We start from the raw sequence: 24,039 nt of genomic DNA, 5'->3' as shown, positions 1-24,039 counted from the left end.
CCCTGGGCAAGGTAGAGCCTAAATCCCCTGACAACACAGAAATCCCATGGGATGCTGATAAAAGGCTGCTAATTAAGCCAAGCCATTTATTATGCTTCTTCAGAGGTATATGACTGATTGAAAACAACTCTAATTAGGAGGGAAATCACTGCATTTTAGACAGTTTTCTTTAAATCTGTATGTGAAGGGGGAAATGCTGCTGCTGCAATAAAAGGAGGAATTGTGCTCTCCTCCCGAATGGAAGCATTTGTGGAGGAAACTGAATTCCCCCTGTGCCACTCACCAGTGCCTGTGTGAGCACGGCCCTGTCCCCACATCCTGGTGCTGCTCAGCTTCCCCACCACAAAGGTCCTTCCTCCCACCAGCAATCAGCCACATCTCCTCCACTGTCCCTGTCCACTCTCTGTCCCCGTCCCCACTCAGCTCAGGCCCTCTCCAAGATCTCCTGTAATGGCTTCACTGTCCTTCAGGCCCCCATCCCCTCTTGTCCATCCCACCTGCACAAAGACCCAGCTCCTGCCATGTCCCACCTCTCTGGCAGCCAACTGTGAGATATGTACACAGCCAGCTGGGAATGTTTGGGGCTTGGTACCGCTGGTTCCAGCAGTCCCAGTTCATGCCAGCAGCACAGAAAAGTGAGGAACAAACCAGGTGCAGCCACTGCCACAGTCCTGGGGACATCCCTGCGTCTCCGTTCACATCCTGCCTATCCCCAGTGCTGCTCCTGCCCTCCCTGGGGACAGTGTGCCAGCTGCCACACCACGAGCTGTCCCAGCAGGCACACTGGGACACAGCTGAGCCCCACGTCTCTCCTTGCAGGTGACGCTGCACACCGGGCTGCCGGTGCCTGAGTTCTACGCTTCGCGCTCGGCCATGCCATGAGGATGCTCCCGGAGCCGGCTGCCTCTTCTCGGGATGAGAGGAGCCAGCCTGTTCCCTCCTACAGGACAAGGCCGGCCTGCCCAGCTGCCGGATCCCTGCTCGGCCTCCGGGTCCTGCCCGCTCGCCAGGTCCCTGCTCGGCCTCTGGCCGCAGACGGGGAGGCAAATGGGGAAGGACGATCCTGGCTCTCGGCTGTCTCCGCTCTCCGGCCTCCGCGCTGTCCCGTGTGTGTGCGCTTCGCTCTTTAGCTCTCTTTGGCTGATGAAGTACCTAGGTAGCCTGAGCTGTTCTCCTGTGTCCGCTTTTAGGTTTGGTTTTCCTGATTTGAGTTGGGGTTTGGGGGGGGGGGCAGTTCCGTGTCTCTTTCCCCTCCCGTGGGGCCGGCCGGAGGGACCCCACCACGGGAACGCTTCCGCCCACGCCCGCCTGGTTACTTTGCAGGATATTTCTTTCCCCTGTGGCCTTTCTTGCAGAGCACCCTCGGTCATGTGTAGAGGTGGGTCCTGGATTACCAGTCAGTCTCCATGTCCTTACCAAAACACCCCGCTCTGTCCCGTGTCCCCCTGGGGCGTCTCTGTGGGGCAGGGGGTGGCCATCCTGTCCCCAGGTGCTCCGGGTGCTGGCAGGCCCTTGGTCGGGTGCCAAATGCCCACGGTGGGTTCTCCAGGGCTCACCCACACCTGGGTGCCAGCACACGCGCCACAGCCATAGACCGGAGAGTACTCGCCCGGCTCTTCGGAGATTAGTGTTTATTTTTTTATAGTTGCCATATAAAGCCTAGCCTTAAATTCAACTGATAGTGTCCTTCCAATCACCGGAGAATTCATTCTGCAGTGAGGGTCTGACAGAGAGCCCGGAGGTGGGGATGGGATGGGGAGGAAGGAGAGCTGGCCACAGCCCTGCCACGCACTCAGGAATACGCGCCTGCTGCCGGCAGCAGTTCCCGTCGGCCTCCATTCCTTACTTGACTTTCTGGTAATTCAGAGGCAGGAGAGGAACGGTGCCAGCCCCATCGCCGAGCCGAGAGCGCCTGCATGCACGTGTCCCCTCGCTTCGCTTTGCGGTCCCTGCGGAGCCGGGACGGGCAGCGGGATCGCTGCCGGCTGCGTGCCAGCGTTCCCAGCCTGGCCGGAGCACCGCGGCTCCGGGTGGGACGCAACGGGAGCGCCGGCCCAGCAGAAAGACAAGTGTAAATAGCCCATTCCTTCCCGGCGTGCCCTCCTCTAGGACAGTCCCGTTCACTCCCTTGTTGCTCTAGCATTAAGTTTTCCTAATTTATTGGATGGGTGCTATCTCGTTGACTCCCACCGAGGAGTTCCCCCCAGCTGCCGGAGAGCCACGTTGCGGGACAACGCCGGGCAGCTCCTGGGTGGATTCCTGAGGAGCCCCCGTGGCCGGCTCACCTGGGGCTCCTCTCTCAGCCGTCATCCCCCGTTCTTTAGGGTGTTCATGGTGCTTCTTAGAGTCCCAGTGATTGTAAGACGTCGTCCCCCCGTTGCGCGATGGTAGCTGCACACAGCCGCTGTACTGACGAGAAGTGTCATGTTTGCTGTTCTAATAAAGGACTTTTACGAGAGAAGGGCAGAGCTTCCAGAGCATCTCTGTGCTTCAGTTCCCATCTCATCCCCCCTGGTGCACATCCCTCACTGGCCTTGTCCAGAGACAGCAGCAGAGAACGGACAGGACTCAGTCAGTGGGAGGGAGCAGGGCCAGTTGAAGAAATTCCTGGCTGTGAGGGTGGGCAGGCCCTGGCACAGGGTGCCCAGAGAAGCTGTGGCTGCCCTGTCCTTGGAAGTGTCCCAGGCCAGGTTGGACAGGGCTTGGAGCCTGGGATAGTGGAAGGTGTCCCTGCCCATGGCAGGGGGTGGAATGAGATAGATTTAAGGTCCCTTCCAACCCAAACCATTCTGGGATTCTCTGAAACCCAGAGCTGTGTCAGCACTATGAGATGACTGAGGGACAGGGCGGGTCCTGTGCCACCATGTCCCCTTCCTGGCACAGCAGCACCCTCTCCCTGTGGTGATGCCTCAGCCAGCAAGGTCATGGAGCAGCAAGAAATAGGAGCTTCTGTTTCCCACCCTGTGACCAGGAGGTGGCCCAGGAGGGAGATGGGTCACTGTGTTACACCCCTGGGACTTGTGGGGAGCTAACCCAGGCACAGCCAGGAACCCCAAATCCAGCAGCCCCACATCCCACCCATCCTTTTCCCAACCCTTTCCTGAGTAAACTCCATCCCTTCATGAGAAGTGGTGACAATTCCCCATTCCCAAGATGGGTACTGAGCTGGGACAGTGGGAGAGGGGAGGGTGCAGCTCCCAGCCAGGGCTCCCCACTGTGCCTGCAGCCCATCAGCAGGGAAACTGGGGGGGCTGAGGGGTGACCCTGGGATATAAGGAAGGAGAGGGGAGTGAACCAAGGCTGGATACAGAGTACCATCTCCCCAGGGAGATGAAATAGAGGCAAAAATGCTAAGGGAAGAGTGGAGGGGGAGCCATTTCCAAGGGAACAGCACGGACAGTTCTCCCAGGGCCGTGAGAAGGACCCGCTGCTGGGATATCAGTGCCTGCTCTGTTTGCCCAGAGTGACTCAGGAGAGGTTTTCAATGTGCAGCCTCTGAGCTCATCACGGGCTTGAGTCCAGGGCTACAGAAGAAAATGCTAATGCATGAAGTGCATCTCAGAAGGATGCTTGTTCCTTCCAGAGAGGGAATGTGCCCAGGACACCAGAGATACAGGAAACTGCATCCTCCCTGCAGCATGTAAAACCAGCCTGTAAGTCATGTACAGCACCGGGAACAGCCCAGGGCCAGAGCATCCGTGCCAATAGGACAAGGGGGAATGGTTTTACACTGACAGAGGGGAGATTTAGGTGAGGTATTGGGAAGAAATTCCTCCCTGTGCGAGTGGTGAGGGCCTGGCACAGGTTGCCCTGTGGCTGCCTCATCCTTGGAAGTGTCCAAGGCCAGGTTGGATGGAGCTTGGAGCAACTTGGGACACTGGAAGGTGTCCCTGCCCATGGCAGGGGGTGGAACTGGATGATCTTTAAGGTCCTTTCCAACACAAACCATTCCATGATTCTGTGATTCTATTACTCTCTGGATGGAAGCCTGTGCATGGATCTAATCTAATCTAACCCTGCCCTCTGGCACTGGGAAGCCATTCCCCCGTCCTATTACTCCAGGCCCTCATCCAAAGTCCCTCTCCAGCTCTCCTGGAGCCCCTTCAGGCCCTGCAAGGGGCTCTGAGCTCTACCCGGAGCCTTCTCTTCTCCAGGTGAGCACCCCCAGCTCTCCCAGCCTGGCTCCAGAGCAGAGGGGCTCCAGCCCTTGGAGCATCTCTGTGGCTCCTCTGGACTCGCTCCAGCAGCTCCACATCCTTCTGATATAGGACCCCAGGGCTGGAGGCCACTCTGCACGTGGGGTCTCACCTGAGCAGGGCAGAAGAGCAGAATTCCCCTCTCCCCTGCTGCCCACCCTGCTGGGGATGAGCCCAGGACAGGGAAAACACAGCCTGGAAAGCCTGCGGAGCCATGGCTGGAAGAGAAGGAGAGGAGGAGGAGGATAAGCAGGAGGGGGAGGAGAAAGCGTTGCGTTGGAAGCTCATATCGGATATTTTTGCCCTTGGGAGGAACCGGAGGCAGGGCAGGGCAGGGTCCTAAGGGCAAGGCAGGACACTGTGGGCGGCCACGGTGCGGGAAGCAGCTGGGAAGAGCCCGGAGCCGGGGGGAAGAGATCCCACGCCATTTCCAGAGGGACTGCAGGCGGGCAGAGAACAGTGAGGAGACGGGAGGGGAAAGGGAGGGGAAAGGGAGATGCTGCGGGGGAGGGCGGGAGGCAGTCGGGCAGGGAAGGACCGTGACACGGGGAGGGGACCGTGACACGGGGGGGATGCCGTGGCACGAGGATGGATCGCGACACGGGGGGGACACATTATGACACTTTCCGGGTTTTCCCTGCGGGCCCGTCGGGAAGCACCTTGCTTGTACGTGTTCCAAGAGCAGCTGCCCCGCGGGCGGGGCCACGCGTGGGGCGGTCCCTGCGAAGGGCAGTCGCTGCGTGGGGCGGTCCCTGCGTGGGTCAGCGCTGGCCGCGCCCGGACCGCTCCGCTCCGCCCGCTGCGGGTGCGCCCGGGGGCCTGCGGCTTTCCCCCGGCTCCGCGCCCCCTCCTCTGCACCGTCCCGAGACACCCCCTTTGCACCTGCCTGGGCTCCCCCGCTTTGCGCATCCTTCTGAGACCCCCAGGATCCCTCCCTTTGCAGACTCTCTGTGCCCCTGGAGGTCCTTCCTTTCTTTTGCACACCCCTCTGTCCATACCCGGGACCCCCCCTCCCTTCGCACACTCCTCTGTGACTGTCGGGGTTCCCCCTTTGCACACCCCTCTGAGACCCCCCCCCCCCCGGCCACGTTCCTGGAATCCTCCCTTTGCATCCCCCCTCCGTGCATCCCCGAGATTCCCCCCTTTGCATCCTACTCCGTCCGACCCCGGGGTTCCCCCCTCTGCTGCCCCGGTGGCGGCCGCCGCTCCCGCCCCACGCGTGGGCGGCCCTTTGCGGGGCCCGTCCCCATCCCGTCCCCTCCCGGGGCGGTGCCAGCGCGGGGCGGAGGCGGAACGCGGCGCCGGAGCCCAGCCCGTGTGTCCGTGTCCCCCCTCCCCGTGTCCCCGCAGCCCCGCCGCGATGTCGCGGCCGCTGTCGGACCAGGAGCGGCGGAAGCAGATCAGCATCCGCGGGATCGTGGGCGCCGAGAGCGTGGCCGAGCTGAAGCGGGGCTTCAACCGGCACCTGCACTTCACCCTGGTCAAGGACCGCAATGTGGCCACCCCACGCGATTACTACTTCGCCCTGGCCCACACCGTGCGGGACCACCTGGTGGGGCGCTGGATCCGCACCCAGCAGTACTACTACGAGAAGGATCCCAAGGTGGGAGCGGTGGGACATGGGGGGAGCCCCTCCGTGCAGGGCGGGGTGCTGGGAACCCCCCACGGTGGGTCCTGGGTTGTGGCTGGGGTGGGATCCATGGGAACCCCGGGGATGTGAACCCTCCCTCCGCGCTGGAATAGCGGGATTGGCGGGGCTCGGTTTTTCGTGGATTTAGGGCTGTTCCGGTAACTTTTTCGAAGAGGAGGGACTGGACTTTACCAAACGAGGCCACTGTCCTTTGCTTTGCAAAACAAACAGAGCGCGGCTTGGCCGGGAGCGGGGTGCAGGGCATGGGAACGCCGTTTGTTGTCCCGCGGCGCCGGCGTGGGTGCTGTCTACCAAAACCAACTCCAAAGCCTTCCCGGGGAAATTATTGGAAAGGCTTAAAGGCACCCGAAGCCAACCACAAACAGGTCTTGTTTAACACAAGTGATCCCAAGCGTGAGAGATCCGGTTTGTGCAGGAGTTGCTGTGCTGCTGCTCGTGCCGCTGGCTCGCTCCGGGCTCTGCCGCGGGGGGATTAAGCCTTAATCCCCCTCCTGACACCTGGATGTCCCTGTCGGCATCAATTTCCTCCCTGCCAGCGCCTCGCTGGGACCGTGCCAGCCGCGATAGCTCAGCACTCCCCCGTGTTGTGTAGGGGTGAGAAAAAGGAGCTTCTTCCAGGCTTTGGAGCCGGGACTCTCCCGTCCAGCCGAGGCGTGCTGGGTGCTGTCTGCCTGGAGTCGCTGCTCCCAGCTCTGCTGGAGGGAAACCAGGAATCCCAACGGATCCTGCGCAGCACATCCTGCCCGTGGCAGGAGCGTTGGAACGACACGATCTTTGTGGTCCCTCCTAATCCAAACAATTTAGGACTCCAGGATTCTATCCCACCTCCACTCCCGGCCCGACCCCGCGCAGGTCCTGGGGAAACGTGTCGAGTCAGCGACTTCCCCCAGCCTAAATCCTTCCTTAAAACCTGCCGGTGCTGACGCCGGCGCACGGCTTACACAAGGCCGGACCGGCCGCATCCTGTGCCCGCGGTGTCGGCGGCAGTGTCCCCTGCTCCAAGGGGACAGCAGAGGAAGCCCCATGTCCCCGCAGCCACCGCCTGGCCCCGGCAGCTCGCTCGGTTTTCCGGTGGCTTTGCAGCCCGGAGTGACGTGAGGAAACAGCTCCTCTTTAAAATTTAACTTTGTGCCGCCTCCGGCGTGCGCGGGCCGACCATCCTGGAGCTGTCCCCGCTCTGGGACAGGGCAGCGGGGCTTGTCCAAATAAAACAGCCTCTTCCCAGTTTGGGAAAGAGCAGGAGAGCAGGGCAGGGGCTGCAGGGCCACCCAGGAGCCACAACCCTGAAATTCCTGGTGCAAACCACCCTGCTCTGTTGAGAGCTGGGTTGTTTCCTGTTTGTTTTTGAGATATCACCCAATAGCAGCTTTTGGAGTCCAGGGGAGCCTCCTCCAGCCCCGGGAAAGGTGACCATGGGGTGGTTTTCTCTTCCAGAGGATTTACTACCTCTCCCTGGAATTCTACATGGGGCGGACGCTGCAGAACACGATGATTAACCTGGGGCTGCAGAACGCCTGCGACGAGGCCGTCTACCAGGTGAGCATCCCACGAGGGGTGAGGACATGGACTGGGAGGGCTCCGTGCTCTCCAGCTCTTGGGAATGTCCGTGTTTTACCACACCGGCTACAAACCACTCCCTGAGCCACTTAGGGAATAAAGGCTGCTCCAGAGCCTGCCCTTGAAAGGCCAGGAGCTGCCCAGCCTGGGAGCTGCGTTCTGGGGAATGCAGAGGGATCCCATGTCCTGGAGGGAAACTGGTGGTTCTGTGGATGAGGCTGTTCACATCCATGTCAGTGGCAGGGAGGAATGAAACCTCGAATTAAGCCCAGCTGGGTGCTTGGCACCAGGTGGCACCGGGGTTACCAAAGGGTTTTGGGTGGCTCCTTTTGTCCCCACCCTGTCACCTCTTGTGTCATCAGAGGTGGCCAGAGCGGTTGCACAAGAGGAGGAACAGCTTTTGTTCAAACACTTCAAAGGAGAGGAACTTACTTTTAGGGGGTTTTTAATTTTTTATCCCCACTTGTTGTGACCAGGGGACGTCAGGGCTGGGCAATGGACCAAAGGTTTCCAGCTGAGCTCCCCGAGGAGTTTTGCATAGGCAAAACCACTTCCTCCTACAGCATCCTAGGCTGGAAAATTTAAATTTCCCTGGAAAAGGGGTGTAGATGCTTCTCACCCTAAAGGGTGATGCCTGGACTTGGGAGAAAGGGCACTGGGTGCCTGTTCCAGAGGACGGAGGTGCTGAGGGAGCTGGAACACTGCACTTGGATCGCATCCCCAAGGGATGGGGGTGCTGGGGGAGCAGGCACACGGCACCCAGGTGCCATCCCCAGGGGATTGGGGTGCTGAGGGAACAGGAAGACAGCACCCAGGTGCCTTCCCCAGGGAATGGGGGTGCTGGAGGTGCAGGAATATTCCACCTAGGTGGCTGCCTCAAGGGATAGGGGGTGCTGGGGGAACAGGAACCTGGTGCCTGCCCCTGCAGGACTGCAGCCATGGAGAGAGGGAGCAGGCCTGGAAATAAGCCCTCAGAGCCCTTGGAAGTGTCTGGGACCCCAAAAGCAGCATTCTGTTTATAGCTGGGTGCTCCCCACCCCCAGATCTTGCCCATGGCAAGGTCAAGGGTGTGAATGTCCCTTGTAAAGCCTGGTGGAGTGACTTTAAACATGGCAGATGACCCCTGACATGGCACGGATACACAGCTGAGGGGGAGAGAGAGCAGCTGCTTTGGGTTCAAATCACAGTGTCCCACCCACGGGGATGGGTCTTGTGGAATTGGGTGCCTTTCCAGCCCTCCTGGAGCCCACCTGCAAGGGAGTGTGTGCCAACAATGCCTCCCCTCTGCGGGGCTGGGCACCCTGAGAGTCTCCAGCCCCTCTCTTTCTTCTCATCTGTAGCTCGGGCTGGACATGGAAGAGCTGGAGGAAATCGAGGAGGATGCTGGGCTGGGCAATGGTGGTCTGGGCAGGCTGGCAGGTGAGTGAGCCCCTCCTTGGCACATCGCTGAGGGTTTTGCATCCACTGTGGGAAGTACCTAATCCTGGGGGGTTATTGCTCCAGCCTTTCCAGCACAGAGCAAGGTGCTGGGTGGCTGCTGGCCCTGCCTCCTGTCCCTGTGGGGCCTGTGGCTGTCCCAGGGAGAAGAATCCATCTCCCAGGGATCCAAGGGGGGCCCAGCTCACTGCTCTCCTCTCTCCTGGGCAGCCTGCTTCCTGGACTCCATGGCCACGCTGGGGCTGGCAGCCTACGGCTACGGCATCCGCTACGAATACGGCATCTTCAACCAGAAGATCCGGGATGGGTGGCAGGTATGGATGGAGATGTGTGGCCCTTGCTGTCCCCTGGCACAGTCAGAGCCCCTGGTTCACCTCCTCCCCCTCAGACTGGGGTGTACAGACACTTCCCCTCAGCTTGGAGACTGCTGCTGCTGTGATATTTAAAATTTAGCAGATATTTTCTTGAACAAATTTAACTTCTTAAACCAGTGCAAGCTATAAGCATCCATCCCTCATCCCCATCCACAGCACATCCTACCCAGGGCCACCCTGAGGGCTGCTCCGTGGCTGCCTGGAGCAGGTGAGGATGGAGCAGTTGTGTCTCTGCTCCTCATGGAGCAGGGGTGGAAGAGGCTGGTTTGGAAATGGAACATTAGCAGTGCACTGAGAGAAACCTTGGGTTTGTCCCCATCCCCATGGAAGGCACCCAGAGTTCAGGGTGGTGCCTCCAGGCTCACCCTGCAGTGCCAAAATCCAGGTTTAGGGCAGACAGACTCCGAGCATCCTCCCCTTTGCCGTGTACAGCTGGAGCCTTTCCCAGCCATCCTGCCCCAGCCATTCTCCAGGTGGGAAGATCCCCGGGGCTGGGGGACCCTGTCACTGCTCCGGGTCCCTCTGGCAGGTGGAAGAAGCCGATGACTGGCTCCGGCACGGCAATCCCTGGGAGAAGGCCCGTCCTGAGTACATGCTGCCCGTGCACTTCTACGGCCGGGTGGAGCACTCTGCCTCTGGTGCCAAGTGGATCGACACCCAGGTAAGGGCTGGGGACAGGAACATCCCTTTCATGGCTTGTCCCGTCATTTGGGGAGCTCTCCCTGGCTGGCTGCACCCTGGGAATGAGTCCTGCAGAATCCCTGCCGGGAAGGTCGGGCTGGGATGGAAAAGGCAGTGGTGGGGCAAGCTGGGGAGGAGATGGACATAGGGATGGGGATGGGTTTGGCTGCTCCACATCTGCAGCCAAACTCTCCATCTGTGGAAGTGTCCAAGGCCAGGTTGGAGGAATCTGGTCTAGTGGACAGTGTCCCTGCCCATGGCGGGGGGGTTCGAACTGGATGGACTTTAAGGTCCCTCCCAACCCAAACCATTCTGGGATTCTACAAAATACCAGAAGCAGCTCCAGCAGGTCTGTTTGCCATGTGTAGCCCTAAATTAAGCTGCTCCTGACCTTTACAAGCCCCTCTCCATGCCTTGAGTGCTTCTGGCAAACACCAGCCAGCAGGCAGAGCCAGAGGGGTGTCCCCGTGCAGGGGTACCAAGCACATCCCCATCCGTGCAATCCCGCTAAGGTGGACACCACCCTGAGCTCAGCCCTGAGCAGGAGGCTCTGTGGGATGGGAGGGCTCCAGGGGGAGCAGGGGGGAATCCCAGCCCAATTCCAGCTGCCATGGGGATGCCACAGGTGGTGCTGGCGCTGCCCTACGACACCCCCGTGCCCGGGTACATGAACAACACCGTCAACACCATGCGCCTGTGGTCAGCCCGCGCTCCCAACGACTTCAACCTGCGCGACTGTAAGTGGGAGCTGGCGGGGTGGGGAGAGGTGAGGGGGCCCCACGGCCTCCTTATCCCTCCTTATCCCTCCTTATCCCTCCTTACCCCTCCTTATCCCTCTGCTCCTCCCCAGTCAACGTCGGGGACTACATCCAGGCCGTGCTGGACAGGAACCTGGCAGAGAACATCTCCCGAGTGCTCTACCCCAATGACAACGTGAGTCACAAAGTTTTAGGGAGTCCCTGTTTTAGGGATGGATAAAGAGTGCCCAGATGGAGGGGGATGGGGAGCAGCCCCTCCCTCCAGGATGCTGCAGAGATGTTTTTAGTTGCGTTTCAAGCTGCCTGCAGTGCTTGGATGAGGGTTGCTGCCTCTTACCAGGATGAGTCTGTTCCCCTGAGCTTTGCCTGGAGCGAGTGGGGATGAGCAGGTCCTGCTGCAGAAATGTTCCTTGAGTCTGAAAATGCAGCATGAAGGCAAACTGCTGAACACTGCTGGTGTTACCCTGGTTGCCCTTTGCAACCCTGGGACCAGAGGTTGTGCCTCAAATTGCACTTTGCACCCCAACCCTCTTGCTCTGGGAGTTCTTGCCAAGCTGGCACAGAGATGTGGTGGGATGCACAACCCTTGCCTAGCCACAAACCAAGCTGTGGAGCAGGACAAAAAAATAGATGGGAAGCTCTCCTTGCCCTGCAGCCTGTTTGGGGCAGGTCCTGATGGTGTTTTTCCCATTTAATCCTCCTCCAGCCTTCCCAGCTGGTGAGGAGAGCTGGGGACACTGCAGCTCCAGTGGTGAGGTTGTCTTCTGCACCTCTTCCTTTGCAGACCAGCAGGTTGATGTTTTGTGCTGCATGAACAGTGGTTAAATCCTTGTCTTGGAAATAGCTCCTGGGTGTTAGAGCTCCTATGGCTTCCCTTCCCATTGTCCTGGTACCTTTCCTTGCAGCCAAAAAGCTGAAACCACGGAGAACAGGTTTTGACAATGCTCAGCTGGGATTTAACCTGTTTGTACCAGCACATCCCAAACCCCTGTGCTGGAATCTGGGAAGCAAGAAGAGTTGGGGATTACAACTGATGCTCGGGAAAGCACAGAGGGGTCACACCCTGGGATCACCTTCCCCCAGCAAGTGCAGTGAATCCTGTGGGAATCCTGCAATTCCCTGCTCCTCTGCCCACAGTTCTTCGAAGGGAAAGAGCTGAGGCTGAAGCAGGAGTACTTTGTCGTGGCTGCCACCCTCCAGGACATCATCCGCCGCTTCAAAGCATCCAAATTCGGGAGCACAGACAGCGTCCGGACCGTGTTCGATTCCTTCTCTGACCAGGTACGAGCCAGGGCTGCTCTGACCCGTGCCTTGGAGCTTGTTTCAACACCTCCCAGATGCTGCAGAGGTTTGAAGACCCTCCATGGGGTTCCCAGTGTCCCCCCAGTGTCCCCACGTGCCACCCTGCTCCCCCAGGTTGCCATCCAGCTGAACGACACACACCCCGCCATGGCCATCCCTGAGCTGATGAGGATTTTCGTGGACATCGAGAAGCTGCCATGGGATAAGGTAGGGACACCCCACCTGGCCCCTCCTCCACTTGCACCCACGTGCCCATGGTGGAGGAGCCAATTTTTGTGGCTGCTGGGAATGACGTGGAGCAGTCAGGCTGGGTTTAACTGGTGGGGACTGGGAGGAGCTGGCTGGGCTGTGCTGCTGGGTGTGGTGGGAGGACCATGGATGGGTTCTGGCACCTGAGGTGCTACTGAGCACTGGCTCTTCCCTGCCAGGCCTGGGACATCACCAAAAGGACCTTTGCCTACACCAACCACACGGTGCTTCCTGAGGCCCTGGAGCGCTGGCCCGTGGACCTGGTGGAGAAGCTGCTCCCCAGGCACCTGCAGATCATCTACGAGATCAACCAGAGACACCTGGATGTGAGTGTCTGCGAGCGTGCTCTGGAGAGGGGGACGGGGATGTGCTGTCAGGACAAGGGGCGTGCACAAACTGATGATGCTGGGTGTGTGGCTGGGGGATTCCAGCTGCTATTTTGGGCAGCTGACGTGTAGGAAAGCCCTTTCCCACCAGCACGTTGCCATGCTGCAGTTAGGGACTGTCGAGAGGCCTCACCTGTTGCATCAGGGACTTGGGAGCTGGCATTTCTTTGCTTCCTAAATGCTAAATTCATCCTGGGAAAGATGATGTTGGGAGTGCAGAGGAGATGGTGGTTTGACCTCCTGGTCTGGCAGTACGAGGCTTTTGCCAAAATTGCCTCACTGGCCAAGTGTGTGTCCCCAAACCCCTCTTGGTGGGGACTTGGGGGGGTCCTTCTATCCAGGGACATCTGTGCCGGGAAAGGGCACCCTTTGGAGGGGGTTTGCACTGTCACAGCAGAGTAAAAGCCACCGCTCTGGCTGATGTCAAATGCACTGGGGACACTGCCATGGCCCCTCCCCGTAAGCCATGGGGTGGGACATCCGTCAGTGCCACCACCTCTCACCACCTCTCCGGCTCCACCGGCAGCACATCGCGTCCCTGTTCCCTAACGACGTGGACCGGCTGCGGAGGATGTCCCTGATCGAGGAGGGGGGCATCAAGAGGATCAACATGGCCCATCTCTGCATCGTGGGCTCCCACGCCGTCAACGGTGTGGCCAAGATCCACTCCGAGATCGTCAAGACTCAAGTGTGAGTGAGGGGAGGGAGGTGGCGGTGGGTCACCTTCGCTTTGGAAGGGCTGGTGGTGCCAGGTGGGCGAGGCTGGAGCTGTGCCATCCTTGCCCTCGCAGCTTCGAGGATTTTGCGGCGCTGGAGCCGGAGAAGTTCCAGAACAAGACCAACGGCATCACCCCGCGGCGCTGGCTCCTGCTCTGCAACCCGGGGCTGGCGGAGCTCATCGCGGAGGTACCGGCGTGGGGGGAACGCGCTGCACCCACTGACCCTTCCCTGCCGAGCCCAGGGTGCCCTGAGAACCTCAACCATTTACATCTTCTGGATGGTTGAGGAGTTGAGGGTAAAGGGAGGGGATTCTGCCCCTCCGCTCCGCTCAGGTGAGACCCCACCTGCAGAGCTGCCTTCAGCTCTGGAGTCTCCAACAGCAGAAGGACGTGGAGCTGCTGGAGCGAGTCGAGAGGAGGCCATGGAGGTGCTCCAAGGGCTGGAGCCCCTCTGCTCTGGAGCCAGGCTGGCAGTGTTCAGCCCGGAGAAGGCTCCAGGGAGATCCCAGAGCCCCTTCCAGTGCCTAAAGGGGCTCCAGGAGAGCTAGAGAGGGACTTGGGACAAGGGACAGAGTGACAGAAGGAGGAATGGATGTAAACTGATAGAGGGCAGGGCTAGATGGGATATTGAGAAGAAATTCTTAGCTGTGAGGGTGGGGAGGCTGTGGCACAGGGTGCCCAGAGGAGCTGTGGCTGCCCCTGGATCCCTGGAAGTGGGATCCAGATTTGATGGGGCTTGGAGCACCCTGGGCTAGTGGGAGGTGTCCCTGCCCATGGCAGGGGGTTGGAACTGGACGATGTTCAAGATCTCTTTCATCCCAAACCATCCCACCATCAGCACGTGCCCTTGCTCCTGTTGCAGAAAATCGGGGAGGACTACGTGCGGGACCTGAGCCAGCTGACCAAGCTGCACGAGTTCGTGGACGACGACCTCTTCATCCGGGAGGTGGCCAAAGTGAAGCAGGTGAGGGGATGCAGGCAGGGGGAGCAGAGAGCAGGGGCTGATGTTCTCTGGGGGCTGACGTGGTCCCTGCCCTGGCCCAGGAGAACAAGGTGAAGTTCGCGCTGTACCTGGAGAAGGAGTACAAGGTGAAGATCAACCCTTCCTCCATGTTCGATGTGCACGTGAAGAGGATCCACGAGTACAAGCGGCAGCTGATGAACTGCCTGCACATCATCACCATGTACAACCGTAAGGCACCACGCCCCGAGGGCACAGCTGTCCCAGGGCTGCACCAGCACCCCTGTGCCCCCCCATCCCGCAGTAACACTGCTGTTCTCTCCAGGAATCAGGAGGGATCCTGCAAAGCTCTTTGTGCCGAGGACAGTGATCATTGGAGGCAAGGTAAGTTGGGTCAGGAGTTTTAGACATTTTGGAAAAAGTCCTTGGAAGCGCCCTGGGGGGTTGTGGGTGCAGATGTCTCATGGGGCCACGTCGCTACTACTCCCTGACAGGAGAGTGCAGCTGGTGGGGGTCAGTCTCTTCTCCCGGGGAACAAGGAGCATGACAGAGGAAATGGTCTCAAGCTGTGCCAAGAGAGGTTTAGATGGGATGTTAAGAAAAATTTCTTCATCAAAAGGATGGTCAGGCATTGGAGCAGCCTTCTCAGGGCAATAGTGGATTCCTCATCCCTGGAGGAACTTAAAAGCTGTGTGGATGTGGCACTTGGGGACATGGGTCAGTGGTGGCCTTGGCAGTGTGGGGGGAACAGTTGGATTCGATGATCTCAGAGGGCTTTTCCGACTTAAACAATTCCATGATTCCATGATTCTGTGTCCATGAAGTTCACCAGAAAGCGCTGGAGTATCACTGGTTGGCTTCAGCTCGAGCACAGCACTGAGTTTGGGTGGGGTTTGGACAACCATCTGCTGTCTGTGGTCATGGAAGCCCCCAAAAACGTTGTGGGGTAACACGTGTTGGATTAGGTGATGGGAGCAGGGATGAGCAGGTTGTTCCCTGGACATGTGGGAGCTGGGTGTGCCTCACCTGCCCCTGCCACCAGCCCTCCTGGCTTACCTGTGGCTTTTCTCCCAGGCTGCTCCAGGATACCACATGGCTAAAATGATCATCAAGCTCATTAACGCCGTGGCTCAGGTGGTGAACAACGACCCCATGGTGGGCAGCAAGCTGAAGGTCATCTTCCTGGAGAACTACAGGGTGTCCCTGGCAGAGAAAGGTACCCTGGGTGGGACACGCTGTGGGGAGGTGACGTCCCTCTACCCCATGACTGTTCACCATGGTCCTTCAGCGGGAAACAAACCCAGAGCTGGTCACCACAAGCCCCTCGTGTCCGTGTGTTTTGTTGGCAGTGATCCCTGCGACCGACCTGTCGGAGCAGATCTCCACAGCAGGCACCGAGGCCTCAGGGACGGGCAACATGAAGTTCATGCTGAATGGGGCTCTGACCATCGGCACCATGGATGGAGCCAACGTGGAGATGGCCGAGGAGGCTGGAGAGGAAAACCTGTTCATCTTTGGCATGAGGGTGGAGGATGTCACGGAGCTGGACAGGAAAGGGTGAGGGCTGAGGATGCCACAGGGCTGCCACCGCAGGTACCTGGGCAGCACCACCTCATACCCCTCTCCCTCCAGGTACAACGCCCAGCTCTACTACGACCGGCTCCCCGAGCTCAAACAGGCTGTTGACCAGATTAAAAGTGGCTTCTTCTCCCCAAAAGATCCCAGCCTCTTCAACGACGTGGTCAACATGCTCTTCCACCACGACAGGTGAGGCCCGGGGTGCCATCCATCCCCGGGGCTGGGTGTCTCCCATGGCCACATCGGGGTGGGACCACATTGCACATGGGTGGTGCTCCCCAAGGCATGGACTCTCCATGGATGGCCCTTGTCACATTAATGCCTTTGGGTACGCAGCCCTTCCAGATGATTTTAGGCATCTCAAGGGCTTTCCTGGCCAGAGCACTGGTCAGCCACGGGCATTGGCATGGGAGAAATGCTTTCCCTGCGTGCCCTCCCAGGGCATCCAGGGTTCTCTGCCAACAAGACATAGGGAAGGGAAATTTGGCCGGAGACTTTGTGTTGGAGGACGCCTGTCAGAGACTGGATTAGATCGATGGCCCGAGCCGGTTTTGGGGTGCTTAGGACGCCCCAGTGTGCGTGTGGTTGGGGTCAGGCCTGGCTTTCTGCTGAGGCAGTGCCCAGAGCCCCTCAGCCTGGTAGAGCTGTCAATCATGGCACCTTGGTGCGGGGGGGGGGGGGGGGGGGGGGGTGCTAACCGAGCCTCTGATTGGTCGGATTGCCAATCAATCACACGGGGCAGCATCAAGCAACATCTGATTGGTCGAGCAACCAGAAGTCCCGCCTAGGGGGCGGGCCCAGGCAGGCCGCGGGTATAAAAGGGGCTGAGGGGGCGCGGCCATTGCGGGGTTGTGAGGGTTTTTTGGCGTTTTTTGGCGTTTTCAGCTTATCCACGCTGGAACCCAGGAGCTAGTAGCTGTAAATGTGTTTTTCTGTACCTTTTCTGTCGTTCTCTTTCCTCTTAGTCCTTTTTTCATGGAGCTTTTTGGGTAACATAACATCTTAAGGTTTTAAAGGTTTCTCGGTTAAACGGGCTAAGTAAATGCTAAATAAATTCTAAGTAAATTCTTAATACTAAAGTCGTGCTAAGTAATGCTATGATAAGTGGTTTTACATTTAATTCGGTGTTGTATTTACTCCTTTTGCCAACGTTTCCTTAATTTTTTCTATTTTTGCCGGTAAACTTCTGCGTGATTTTTCACCTCTTGAGAATATCTGGTGGGGGTTTCTTCTTTGCACCAAAACAGAGTAAAGGAACCTTGAGTTTAACCCCTGGGTGTAACAACGCCCTGGATCAGGCAGCCCACCCTGCTCCCACCTTCCCGTTTCTCCTGCTCCTGACTCTTTCCTACTTTGCAGGTTTAAAGTCTTTGCAGACTACGAGGCTTATGTCAAGTGCCAGGAGAAGGTCAGCGAGCTGTACCTGGTGAGTGCCAGCCCGGGGACAGGGCAGGGCAGACACAGCATCCCATCCTGGAGAAGGGACATGCACAGAGATGGGGTCCTGTGCTGCTGCAGGGGATCCCAGAGCCTCCCACCCCATCCCACCCCTCTCCTTGCAGAACTCCAAGGCCTGGACCAAGATGGTCATCAGGAACATCGCGGCAGCCGGCAAGTTCTCCAGCGACCGCACCATCAAGGAGTACGCCCGGGACATCTGGCACGTGGAGCCCTCGGACCTGAAGATCCCCCCGCCCAATGAGCCCCGGGACGCGGGGCAGGACAAGACCCCCAACGGGACGGCGGCGTAGGGGCCGGAGCCAGGGGCCGCGAGCACACGCGCTGTAAAATTCTCTGCTGTCCGAGTCTCTGTGTTGCTGCTGCTGGCTTTCCGTAGGGGTGGGCAGAGGGGGAGGGGTTTTTATAACGTAAGTGTCGTGTGGAAAGTGAAACCACGTCGCCCTGTTGCTTTGCATTAGGTGCTAAAAAATAAAAAAGTGCCATTGGAGTCCGAAGGGGGCTGCTTGCTGAAGCCTAAAATTAGGGCCGGGCTTGCTTGCACCAATGCTCACGCAGGAAGAGGGCTGGCCTGGGGTGGGGTGGGCAGCACAGCTGGACACAGCTGTCTGGGTGCTGCTGAAGCAGGATAGGGAGGTGCCAGCCCTGAGGCACCCGTGCCAGGCCCATGTACCCCCAGCAATGTCCCATGGGATGCTCCCGGTTGCGGCTCTGGTGACCCAGACCACATCAGGGTCTCCATCCCTCGAGGAACCCGCAGTATCCTGGAGGCAGAGGGTGACTTAAAAGTTTCTCAATAGTTTTTATTGCTTACAGCAGTAAGTTCAGTGCCATGGGGGGGTCCTGGAGTGGATTTGAGGGAGCATGTGATCAGTGCAGGCAGCAACTGGCATCACTTCACGTTTAAGAAGTCTCTGCAACAAGATGTAATAAATCTCACACTGTCACTGACCCTCCTGTGCTGTGTCAGAGCCTGATTTGTGATCCCTGCATGCGGGGCTTGGAGCATCTCTGCAGGGCAAAGAGGAGCTGGTGTCCCCAGGGCCACCTCCCCAAGCCACCCAGCCCGAGGACAGGCTCAGGGCATTGGGGAGTGACTGACGTTTAGAAAGTGATGCCAGCAAACACCGTGGGGAGGGGAAGGAGCAGGGAGCAGGCAGCTGTGTGCTTGCAGCAGGACAGGAGGCACCAGCGGAAGAGGAGGCCAAGGCTCATCCTGTGCCCCCCCATTTCTGGGGAGCAGCACTTACTTCACCAGGGCAGGCAGCTCTGGGTGGAAGGAGATGTAGTCGTGGCCCAAGCCCAGCTTCTCAGGAAAGGTAACGAACTTCACCTTGGATTTGTCCTTGTAGGCTTCGCGTGCTGTCTCATAGAGCTGCCACGGAGCAGGAGCGCGGTCACTGGCACGAGCAGGGGACCCCACACCCCTTCTAAGGGCTGGCCGTCCCCTCTCTGGCCACTTCGGCCCCCCAAAGCCAGGCTCGAAGCCCGGGTGGCAGGTGCCCACCTTGAGTCCCAGCTTCGGAGGCACGACTCCGTCATCTTCTGCGTGCAGGATGAGGAGGGGGCAGCCCAGCACCTTCACGCTGCAGGCAGCAAGCACAGCTTGAGGACTCTCCCCGGAGCCAACAGACCCACAGGAGCCTCCCCAATCCCTGTTAAAATTCCCACAGCACCCCTCAGAGCCATCCCTGGCATGCCCACCTGGGTGATGCCCATGCTGCTTGTCCTGGCACGGCAGCACCAAGCACCCTAATCACCTTAACCCCCAATTGTGGGGTCACCAGGTTTCAAAAGCACCCACAAATCAAACTGAATTTGGGCAGGCTGTGTGTGCTACAAGGAACAGGAGCAGGAGGTGCCCAAAAAAAGGCTGGTGGTTTGTGGACTTTGCTCAATAATCAAACTGATACCTGACATTATGCAAATAAAAAGTCACTCCTGAAGTATGGATAAGCTGGGTAAACACAGAGGAGCGCAGGGATTTCAATGGGGTGAGGGACACCTCTCCTCGGCCAGGCGGTTCTGGCATCATTCCCACAGCCCCTGGGGACGGCTGTGCCCCTTCCCACCAGGAACTCACTTCTCATCACTGCGGAAGAACATTCCTGCCCGAGCCAAGGAGTCCAGGATGAGGTACTCAAAGCCCGGGAACTGCCGGTAGATCTGGCAGGGAGAGAGTTTGGGGGTGCTAAGCCATGGCTTGGATTCCACTGCGAGGGGGGAGACCCAGGGAGCTGGGGCTGACACTGCTGGGGGACCCCACAGGCAGAGCCTGTCACCAACTGGGGACCCCAGAGGCCGAGCCCCCTCCTGTCACTGCTGGGTGAGCCCCCAGGCAGAGCCCCCAGACTCACCTTGGTGAGGGGGATGTTGGCGGCCGCCTCTCGGATGTTGGTGTAGGGAGACTCCAGGACGACAGCATCAGCCTGGACCCCTGAGGGCAGAGTGAGGTGGGAGTGGGCATGGCTGGGGGGGCTGTCCCCCCTGCCAGGCTGCTGCCACACTTCCCTCCCAGGCAGCAGTGGGGCCAAGATGTCCCCATCGCAGTAAGGAGGACAGGGAGGGCTCCTCATCTCCTCTGCAGCCCCAAAATCAGGCCAGGGCAGTGCAGAGCCTCAGGGTGACACTGCATGGGGACAACCCCTCCATGCTGGCCCTTACCTCGCTCCTCCTGCAGCTTCCTCACTGCATTGGTGGCAATCCTGTGACAGGAGAGGTGGCAGTGAGGGGGAGCAGCAAAGGGGGGGATGCACAGCTCCCTCAGATTCCCCCTTGTTGGCTGCGTTTGGCTCTGCAGGGGCCTCTACCAAGCAGCTGCTCCAAGCCCTTGGTCCATCCCTGGGTGGCACCAGCCTGGCAGCAGTGTCACAGGGCGGGCTCTGATGTGCCACCATCCTGCCTCCTGCACCTACCCTGTCCCCAAGGAGTGTCCCCAGAAGACGATGCTGCTGTTCCCACTCCGTGCTTTTGCCCAGTCATAGAGTGCCAGGACATCTGTGGTGAAACCGCTCTCTGTGGGGTGTCCACTGGAGTCCCCATAGCCTGTGGGGGACATGGCTTGGTGTCATGACCCTGGTGGGGACAGATCCTAAGAGGGGGATCACCCAGTAAGAGGCAGAAGGACAACTTTACCTCTGTAGTCAAGAGCCAGGATGTGGAAGCCAGCAGCCCCCATCGTCTGTCAGAGCAGCACCAAGTTATGTCCTGGCAGGGGATGCACCCCAGGACCCCCAGCACAGCCTGTTCACTCTGCACAGGGTCCTTCTGGGGTCCCCAGAGCCAGCAGGAGCCTTAATCCCAGCAGATCCCAGTGTCCCCACAGGGCACCACTTACCTTCAGGAACTGGACACGGTGACTCGCAGCCCTGATGGGGAAAACGGGGTTAGGGCTTGGGGAGACCCCAAGGGACCCTCATTCCAGCGCCAATGTAGGTGAGGAACCAGGGTGACCTTATCCCAGGAGGGAAGAGCTGGATGCTGTGGGCTGGGTGGGTTTTGACCTTCCCCTTTATTTTCTAGGGATTTTCCTTGACTGCTGGGGTCAGAAACCACCATAGCAGCCCCAACCCCACAGCACTGCTGGCTGCTGCATCAAGTTTGCTGCTTCTCACCTCAGAGCAGCCACTGCACCTGTCCTGCCCTGCTGCAGCAGCACCTCAGGCACTCACCTGGTGCCCCCATTGCCGTGCAGGTAGATGATCACGGGGTGAGCATCAGCAAGAGCCTCCTCGTACCAGCGCTGGTCCTTGCCCTGCGCCTCGGCCCCTCTGCTGCCTGGCACCGTGTGCCTGGGGGGACAGCGGGGTTACCCCAGGGGGTTCCACCAGGACGCTGCTGTCCCACATGGAATGCTGTGGGGATATCCTGCTCACCAGATGCCGACGGTGATGCCCGGCTCGGTGGTGAGGTGCAGGCTGATGGTGTTGCTCACCAGCAGCTCCGGCCGCCGAAAGTCCACGAAGAAGGGGAAGGCCACTGATGGAGAAATCATCATCATCCAGAACCCTCCTACCCAGCTGCTTTTATACAATTCTTTCTAAATCAACGTGTTATCTGTTTGAAATGATCAAGGGCCATGCTGAGCCACGCGAGCTCAGCCCTCTGCCGCCTCCTCCCACCCGAATTTCCAGCCCCGCTGATGCTGAGCGTGCCCAGGCGTGTTGTAACTCCAGGCAGCAAACAGGGTGAGCAGCACCACGTTATTAGAGCTTGCAAAACACGGGAGAAGATCCCTCTGTGCCTCTTCTGCAAGCCCACGGCACAGCGGGAGTCGGATAAGCACTGTCCCGGTGCCACCCAGGCACCAGGCGTGGTCCCAGCCGTGTTTTGGGGGGGCTGCAGCAGCCAGCTGAATCCCTGCAGGGGTTCTCCCGGCTGGGACAGCCCCAGGATACTCACAGAAGTTCAGGTAGACAAATTTGGTGAGCACGCTGGGGAAGAGGCGGACGAGGAAGGGCACGGAGATGTAGGTGAGGAGCGGGGCCAGGAGGAGCGTGCGCAGTCCTGGGAACCAGGAATGCTGGGCTCTGCAAGGGAGGCATGTGTTAGCACATCCCCCACCCCCATTCCAAGGGTTTTGGGGTGCAGGAGAGCAGGCTCCCCATTCCCAATCCCAGCCATGACAGTTGGATACAGCTTTTTATTACAAGGGCCTGAGGTTGGTCCCAATCCCTCTGGGAATGGGAACTGGATCCCCACCCCAGTGCTGTGTTTGGCTTTTGGGATCGGAGTCAAGGTGTCAGAGCAGCCCCACTGTGACACAAGGTGACAGAGGCCCTGATTTGGTCCCCCACACTCTCCCACGGGATGCCTAGAGACAGCAAGGGCGGCTTCCCACGGGACGCTGGGAGGCAGGAAGGGCAGGGAACGTGCCAGGGCCGGGAGCTGCAACTCAAACCAGCAATGAGGAGCAACCGATACTCTGTGGCAACACCCCGAGTCCTGGCTGGAAAGGCACAGTCACAGACATGTCCCCAAGCCTGGCATTAAGAGCTTCTGCAACACTCCAGGGACAAGGAGGAAGGTGGGAAAGGGGCCTGGGGGTGATGTCCCCCAGTGCCACCAGTACCACTTCCAACAGTGTCCTGCTCCAAAGGGCTGTGGGGACACAGCCAGCTGCTCTCTGCAGCAGCAGGACACAGCCCCAGCCCCCAGGAGGGGAAAGGAAAGCCAAGAGCTGCAGCTTTCCTGGCATCAACATCCCCCATGGGCATGGGGGATTTAGGGCAGAGGTTTGTGATGGGAGCCAGGCACCGCTCAGTCCCTGCCAGCACACACACAGGGTCAGCGTCCCTCCTGCAGAAAGCACCCGGTCCATTCCCTGCCCTGGGAATGCTGCAAGACCCTAAGGAAGGATTGCAAAACGGGTGCCAGGGCAGAATGGCACCGGTACCCAGGGAACAGGCACCCTTCCCGGGACGGTGTAGGGTTGCACAAGCCGTGCTGGAGTTAGGGGCAGCTCCACAAATCCCCCAGGACGCTGGCACGAGCAGTCCTGCTGCACACCGGTGGAGTGGAACGGGCCCGGAATGCCCTGGAGAAGCGGCAGGGAATTGTCAGGAGCTGCTCTTGGTCTACACCCAGCGCTCGAGTGCGGCTCACACGGCTCTTGCCCAACACCGGCTGCAGGTGAGCACTGCCCCGTCCCGACCGGGGCACAGGCCCGCCGAGGGCACCTCCGACAGCTGGCACGGTGGCCACACGGGACAGCAGGGTGACAAGCCACAGCACGGCATCGGGGTGGGACACAGCCACAGGACAGGACCGTGGCCGTGGCAGGGTGACATGGGGACATGGCCACAGCCCGGAGTCACCGTAATGGCAACATGATACGGGGACGTGGCCCACACGATGGGGTCACGGCAGTGGCAGGCTGGCACGGCCATGGCAGGGGGGGGCCGCAGCAAGGTGACCAGGGCACGGTGTGACGGCCCCAGCGGGGCAGCACGGCCACGGCACAGGGACAGAGCTACGGACAGCGGGGCGCGGCCGCGGACGGGGACACGCGGTCCGGGGGAGCACGGCGGGGTCCCCACGGCTGCGGGTACTCACCGCCCGTGCCGGGCCGCGCCGGGCCTGCCTTCCGCCCGGCCAATGTCGCCGCTGTCGCTCCTGTGGCCGCTGTCACCGTCCCCGCCGCGGCGCCGCATCGCTCTGCGCCCGACAGCGCCACGGGGCCGCGCCCAGGCCACGGGCCACGCCCAGGCCACGGGCCACGCCCACGCCACGGGCCACGCCCAGGCCACGGGCCACGCCCAGGCCACGGGCCACGCCCACGCCACGGGCCACGCCCACTTTATGGGCCACGCCCACTTTATGGGCCACGCCCGTCTCTCGCCACCTGGCCACGCCTCTGAGCCACGCCCCTGTCACGCCCACCCGCGCCTCGGGAGCGGGGCCTGGGCCATCCGCGGTGTCCCCGCCCGCGCCACGGGACGGGGCGGCCCCGGCCGCGCTGCAGCCCCTGTCCCCCAGAGCTGGGTGGGTCCCAGGGGTCTCTGGCAGGGCTGCGTCCCCCTGTGCCCCAGGGCTGGCCGGGTCTAGAGGGACCCCAACAGGGTGGCAGTCCCGTGTCCCCCCCAGGAGGTCTGTAGTCCCCTGTCCCCCAGGGATGGGCAGAGTTTAGGGAGGACCCCAGAAAGTCTGCAGCCCCCGATCCCCCAGGGAATCCAGAATATCTGCAGCCCTCCGTGACCCAAGGATGGGTGGGTTTAGAGGGGACCCTAGAAA

The 24,039-nt window shown here is 59.9% G+C and overlaps 3 protein-coding genes across 10 annotated transcripts in view; 2 read left to right on the top strand and 1 right to left on the bottom strand.

The window, feature by feature from the left end:
* TRIM9 (tripartite motif containing 9) overlaps window positions 1–2,461 on the top strand; it is a 60,419-nt gene extending 57,958 nt beyond the window's left edge. For all 7 annotated transcript variants that reach the window (XM_048306191.1, XM_048306185.1, XM_048306189.1 and 4 more), the window contains one exon: window positions 820–2,461. In XM_048306191.1, coding sequence (XP_048162148.1) covers window positions 820–882 — 63 coding nt within the window. In that variant the 3' untranslated portion in view covers window positions 883–2,461. The remainder of the gene's footprint in view (window positions 1–819) is intronic.
* Window positions 2,462–4,555: 2,094 nt separating this feature from the next.
* PYGL (glycogen phosphorylase L) lies at window positions 4,556–18,258 on the top strand. Its single transcript, XM_048307682.1, has 21 exons — window positions 4,556–4,655; window positions 5,547–5,799; window positions 7,282–7,383; window positions 8,745–8,823; window positions 9,052–9,155; window positions 9,745–9,876; window positions 10,522–10,633; window positions 10,747–10,829; window positions 11,792–11,935; window positions 12,071–12,163; window positions 12,385–12,531; window positions 13,118–13,281; window positions 13,383–13,497; window positions 14,173–14,274; window positions 14,355–14,502; window positions 14,597–14,655; window positions 15,346–15,487; window positions 15,621–15,828; window positions 15,904–16,038; window positions 17,209–17,275; window positions 17,412–18,258. The coding sequence occupies exons 2-21, from the start codon at window positions 5,557–5,559 to the stop codon at window positions 17,598–17,600; spliced, it is 2,568 nt and encodes an 855-aa protein (XP_048163639.1). The 5' UTR covers window positions 4,556–4,655; window positions 5,547–5,556; the 3' UTR covers window positions 17,601–18,258.
* On the bottom strand, window positions 18,086–23,482 carry ABHD12B (abhydrolase domain containing 12B). 2 transcript variants are annotated; one of them, XM_048307683.1, is made up of 13 exons: window positions 23,362–23,482; window positions 21,709–21,836; window positions 21,183–21,285; window positions 20,979–21,098; window positions 20,645–20,675; window positions 20,443–20,488; window positions 20,223–20,352; window positions 19,972–20,012; window positions 19,665–19,744; window positions 19,391–19,473; window positions 18,815–18,893; window positions 18,558–18,682; window positions 18,086–18,318 (listed from the first exon to the last, which is right to left on the bottom strand). In XM_048307683.1, the coding sequence occupies exons 1-13, from the start codon at window positions 23,457–23,459 to the stop codon at window positions 18,252–18,254; spliced, it is 1,131 nt and encodes a 376-aa protein (XP_048163640.1). In that variant the 5' UTR covers window positions 23,460–23,482; the 3' UTR covers window positions 18,086–18,251. The 2 variants fall into 2 exon arrangements, with proteins under 2 accessions (XP_048163640.1, XP_048163641.1); XM_048307684.1 differs by having other exon boundaries at window positions 18,086–18,221; window positions 23,362–23,480.
* Window positions 23,483–24,039: the final 557 nt, after the last annotated feature.

Source organism: Corvus hawaiiensis, chromosome 6 (genome assembly GCF_020740725.1).
Source record: "Corvus hawaiiensis isolate bCorHaw1 chromosome 6, bCorHaw1.pri.cur, whole genome shotgun sequence".
Taxonomy (NCBI): domain Eukaryota; kingdom Metazoa; phylum Chordata; class Aves; order Passeriformes; family Corvidae; genus Corvus; species Corvus hawaiiensis.
This window is presented reverse-complemented; position numbering and strand designations above follow the sequence as displayed.

Excerpts from the sequence above, each read along its gene's own strand:
- PYGL (XM_048307682.1), top strand. The coding sequence starts at position 5,557 with ATGTCGCGGCCGCTGTCGGACCAGGAGCGGCGGAAGCAGATCAGCATC. Across the intron at positions 10,634-10,746 it reads CGACTTCAACCTGCGCGACT|TCAACGTCGGGGACTACATC; the intron begins GTAAGTGGGAGC and ends GCTCCTCCCCAG. Across the intron at positions 14,656-15,345 it reads CAGTGATCATTGGAGGCAAG|GCTGCTCCAGGATACCACAT; the intron begins GTAAGTTGGGTC and ends CTTTTCTCCCAG.
- ABHD12B (XM_048307683.1), bottom strand. The coding sequence starts at position 23,459 with ATGCGGCGCCGCGGCGGGGACGGTGACAGCGGCCACAGGAGCGACAGC. Across the intron at positions 20,013-20,222 it reads GGACACTCCTTGGGGACAGG|GATTGCCACCAATGCAGTGA; the intron begins GTAGGTGCAGGA and ends CTCCTGTCACAG. Across the intron at positions 18,319-18,557 it reads GAGCTGCCTGCCCTGGTGAA|AGATGCTCCAAGCCCCGCAT; the intron begins GTAAGTGCTGCT and ends TTTGCCCTGCAG.